At 43.3% G+C, this 3,847-nt stretch overlaps 1 protein-coding gene across 2 annotated transcripts; it reads right to left on the bottom strand.

Moving 5' to 3' along the window:
* Window positions 1-115: 115 nt before the first annotated feature.
* On the bottom strand, window positions 116-2,398 carry LOC147048105 (proteinase-activated receptor 1-like). Of its 2 annotated transcripts, XM_085926267.1 has the most exons (3): window positions 2,204-2,398; window positions 1,584-1,747; window positions 116-1,454 (listed from the first exon to the last, which is right to left on the bottom strand). In XM_085926267.1, exons 1-3 carry the CDS (start codon window positions 2,283-2,285, stop codon window positions 498-500), a joined length of 1,203 nt encoding a protein of 400 aa, XP_085782393.1. In that variant the 5' UTR covers window positions 2,286-2,398; the 3' UTR covers window positions 116-497. The 2 variants fall into 2 exon arrangements, with proteins under 2 accessions (XP_085782393.1, XP_085782392.1); XM_085926266.1 differs by having other exon boundaries at window positions 116-1,747.
* Window positions 2,399-3,847: the final 1,449 nt, after the last annotated feature.

Here is a 3,847-nt window from a genome sequence, read left to right on the forward strand (position 1 = left end):
TGAAATATTTATATAAGTCGACAGGGGGCGATAAGAGCAATGACAACATGAAAGGTCTTATCTATGCTGGATAAGGGTGTTTATAAACTCCAAACATAGTCAAAAAGTGGTTTGTAACGTGTTTATTTAACCAAGAAAGCATAAAGTAAGATATCAGTTAAGAAAGTAAGCAAATATACACAGAACACACATGAATATTGACTTTGCTTAACATAGCAATGTAACAGCTTAAATAGTTTTAGTGTGCAAAATGAAATGTCATCCTTCATTGTGTCGAAACGCTTGTTATTTCACATTTATGTGGTAAAAACAGAAATAGTATTGAAACATGTTTTATGATATAGGTGAGTAGCCATCCGGTCAAAGGCTTTCTAGCCCAATTAGTGAAATTTAAACCTTGGTCCTCTGTTTGTTTTGAAACTTCTTAGGTAAGATTCCTGTGGTGGAAATGCACTCAAGTTTGTCTGGTCAGTGGTCCTGGATGTGCAGTTTGGTACTCAGACCAGAAGTTTCTTGTACAATCCGGCGTGGCTCTCTTGCAATGAATCCTTTTTGACAAACGAGATGTTTCGCTCTGAGTTTTCCATGCGGCTAGACTTCAAGATGGTCCTGGAGCTGGACCTGTACGAGTCGGACGAACTGGTGCTGAAGCTCTCGGCCATCTTCTGACACCTCAGTGCCGCAGCGAGTTCTCGTTGGCACTGTGACGAACCGAAGCAGTAGAGCACCGGGTCCAGCAGACAGTTGAGGCTCCCTAAACATAAAAAGACCAGATAGGCCACATACGAGTTCTCTGGGGCGTCATGGACCTGCTTCACCCCGTTATGGAGCTGCGCGTAGTGGAGCAGAAGGAGACAGTTGGTGGGCGCGAAGCACAACAAGAAGATCACCAGTACCGTCAACACCATCACCAGGGACCTGGTTCTCCGACGGGAACGTCCAGGAATGCTGCGAGGTGCCAGGCTCAAGGACCAAATCACGCGGGTGTAAGAAATGATGGTGACCAGCAGCGGGATGACAAACAGTGCGACGCATAAGCCAATGAAGTACGCCCCGTAGAGCCCAACCACCTCGTCCACCGGCCGGACGTCATGACAGGTGGTGATATCCAGTTCTTTCAGGTAGAACGTCTGCTCCGAGACTACCAGGGGTACCGATCCAGCTAGGGACATGATCCACATGGCAACGCAGGCCAGGACGGCATTGCGGGGCCTCCTCCAGGTCAGAGAATCGATGGGGTACACCACAGCCAGAAGACGGTCCACACTGATGCAGGCCACCAGGAGGACTGAGCAATACATGTTCCAGTAGAAGGCGGCGGTGACCACACGGCACATGGACTCACCGAACACCCAGTTGTTCCCGGAGAAGTGGTAGGCCGACTTGAAGGGTAGGAGGATGGCGAAAAGCAGGTCAGCACACGCCAGGTTGAGCATGTAGATGGCCGCGGGTTTCTTGGGTCGGATGCGGCGCAAGAAAGCCAGGGCGGCGCAGCCGTTGACGGGCACAGCCAGCAGACACACCACGGCGTAGAAAGACGGGATGATCAGAGTGGAAAGAGGACCCGTCAGGAAGCTGTGTACCTCCTCAGAGATGGCAGTCACATTGCTGACCCTCAAGGCACCTCTGACCCTCGAGGTTCTGTTCAGCCTCGGATCTACTTCGAGCCCGTAGACATCCTCCAGGGTGAAGGGTTCGTCGGTGAAGGATGTTTCGAAGTAGGAGAACATTCTTCCTTTGGCGCTTTCTGTACACGAGTGTTAAAATAGCCATGAGTTGATCAACAGTTTAGCATATGCTAACAAAATCCAAGCTACGACTTGCAACTCCTTTACAAATAGTTTAGTGCTTGTAGTTGGAGTAGTTTTTAATGAGCTATGTTAACTAACAACACTTGTATCTTGAAGGACCTTTCACCCAAAACGTGATTTAATAAGAAAACTAGTTAACAAGCTTGTACTTCGTATACATTTTAAAAATAGATGATATAATTAAAAATAATGTGAAAAGCAAAACAGTTCTTTCACACATTATCAATAAAAGTCATTAAATTCATGAGCTATGACTCAACAGGCTGGGTGACGTCATACCATCTAACGGTTATTATAAATATAAATATTTTTACACATTACAGCACAAGTAATGTTAACGTGATTATTATTATCGTTAAAACATAATAATAATAATAATAAAAAAACCTTACTATTGTCGTGGGTTGCCGCGGCGGCGCATGCGCACACGACAAGCAGCAGCGACAGCATGAGAATTGTAGTTGCCGCAGACATTGAGGAGCTTCAGCAATCAAATACAAACACCAATGAATAAAAAAAAAAACTAAATTGTGTCTCGACGAATCTGTGGAGCTCCTCACAAGTTTGATGTCGTGACTTGCTGCAGTTACTTTTCGTTCCCAGGATGTTCTTCTGGTTCAGCCCACCCCAAAAGTAGCCCCGAGCTGTCGACCAATCAGCAGCGAACGGAGCGGCATTCTTTCGGGGCTGACGTCACGTTTCCCGTCGCCCCTGCAGCCGGATGCGAGCCAGGAGATTATTGACCGACCTGGAGGCTAGACAGGGGTCTGAATGTCCAAAAATACAAATGCAAAAGGGTGAAAATTTGATCACTTTTGAAAATACATTTTGTAAATTGTTTTGATTTATTATGATCATCATCTTTCCAGTCTATTTCAAAAGTCTCATAGACAAAACAGTACCACTAGACTCTATCTAATCAATTATTTTCCCTCATAAGATAAAAATGTAAGGACATTTATGGTATAATTTTAGATTGTTTTAGTTAGTTGTATCATAACTATTATCCCCTTGACCAGTCCTGTATTCCAGTCCACAGCAGTTCTTGAAACAATCGCTATCTGGTCCCCATTGTACATTTCAACATAACAAGCTTGTAACTTATGTGGACTTCTTGCCATCAAGTTTGCAAACATCTTGACTCTCAGATTAAAGACTACAATAATCAACAAAGAAGGTTAAGTGAGGAGTTGGCGAGGTCACGTTGACCTGGCAGCCAAATCTGTGAAAGTTCAAATCTAAACTGAAATCTGCAGTATAGTGAGAAAGTCATTCTTATCCATCAGTGTCGTCCAATAAGAATTTATAGATGCAGAACATCAACAGGAATAAACATGGCGACTTGTTTCAATTCGTTTCACTTGTTTCCAATACGCGCCAAGCTTCTTTGACGACATTTCCATGAGATAAAACTGCTTCCTGTTGTTGTCTTGAGTTATTTTGGGACCTGGTAGGACAGTAAATGTAAACAAATGTCCCTCCTCTGGCTTCAAATAAGATGTGGAGATCATCTTGTTTTTGTGGCTATGACAAGCAGATAAACCTTAACCCTAATTAATTATGAATAATGAGAAATGGCTATTTATCGTGGAAAATGCTGAGGTATGAGTGTTTCTTTCCAATAATAATGGAAAAAAATTAACACATTATAAAGGGGACATGATAGTGGTGGTACATAAAGTTGGGTAGATAACCTCAGAAGGCCAAATGCTGCTAGGAAAAAAAAAGTGAAACAGAATTGTCAACCGGAAATGGACCAGCTCGTGTTGAGACAAGTTTATCATCTCCAGGCAGATATTTCCTCTGCACGTACTCAGTTATGACCTCACGTTGAGGATCATATTTCAAGGTCAAATCAGAGATATGGAATATTATATTTAAGTCCACATTAGAAAAACAAACAAAAGTATTTATGGGATTCTCTAGGATGTGTGACCTTTGAACGTTATACAGTCTAGATCATAAACAGGCGGGCTAAGAGTCTCACAGAGGCCAACCCACAAGAACGTTTTTTTTTTTTTTTTTTTTCTGTCACA

This window comes from Syngnathus leptorhynchus, chromosome 12, assembly GCF_054491065.1.
Source record: "Syngnathus leptorhynchus isolate UIUO chromosome 12, UIUO_Slep, whole genome shotgun sequence".
Taxonomy (NCBI): Eukaryota; Metazoa; Chordata; class Actinopteri; order Syngnathiformes; family Syngnathidae; genus Syngnathus; species Syngnathus leptorhynchus.

What these genes read in the sequence shown, in the direction of transcription:
- LOC147048105 (XM_085926266.1), bottom strand. Translation starts at nt 2,285, where the DNA reads ATGTCTGCGGCAACTACAATTCTCATGCTGTCGCTGCTGCTTGTCGTG. An exon ending in CGCGGCAACCCACGACAATA is followed by an intron (nt 1,748 to 2,203) that starts GTAAGGTTTTTT and finishes ACTCGTGTACAG; the next exon opens with AAAGCGCCAAAGGAAGAATG.